This window comes from Eimeria mitis, genomic scaffold, assembly GCF_000499745.2.
Source record: "Eimeria mitis Houghton genomic scaffold, Emh_scaff2452, whole genome shotgun sequence".
Lineage (NCBI taxonomy): Eukaryota > Apicomplexa > Conoidasida > Eucoccidiorida > Eimeriidae > Eimeria > Eimeria mitis.
Window position 1 is genome coordinate 5346 of NW_013570790.1, and position 244 is coordinate 5589.

A 244-nucleotide genomic window follows, 5' to 3' on the forward strand; every position below is an offset into this window, starting at 1 on the left:
GCAGCAACAACAACACCACACAGACAAAATAAATAAATAAAATAATATATCTTTTATACTACTAATATACATACATGCATGCATGCATGCATGTATAAATATAATATAATAAATATATTATATAGACAAAAAGGGTGATAAAGAAAGAGTCGTATTCACTCTCATCCTTTATCCAAGGGTTTAGGGTTTAGGGTTTAGGGTTTAGGGTTTAGGGTTTAGGGTTTAGGGTTTAGAGTTTAGGGTT

General features: G+C 30.7%; 1 protein-coding gene across 1 annotated transcript in view; it reads left to right on the top strand.

Moving 5' to 3' along the window:
- Positions 1-244, top strand: part of EMH_0054030 (uncharacterized protein) — a gene marked incomplete at both ends in the record, with an annotated part of 4664 nt that overhangs the window by 3340 nt on the left and 1080 nt on the right. Inside the window, one exon of the mRNA XM_013497071.1 lies at positions 234-242. Coding sequence (XP_013352525.1) covers positions 234-242 — 9 coding nt within the window. The remainder of the gene's footprint in view (positions 1-233; positions 243-244) is intronic.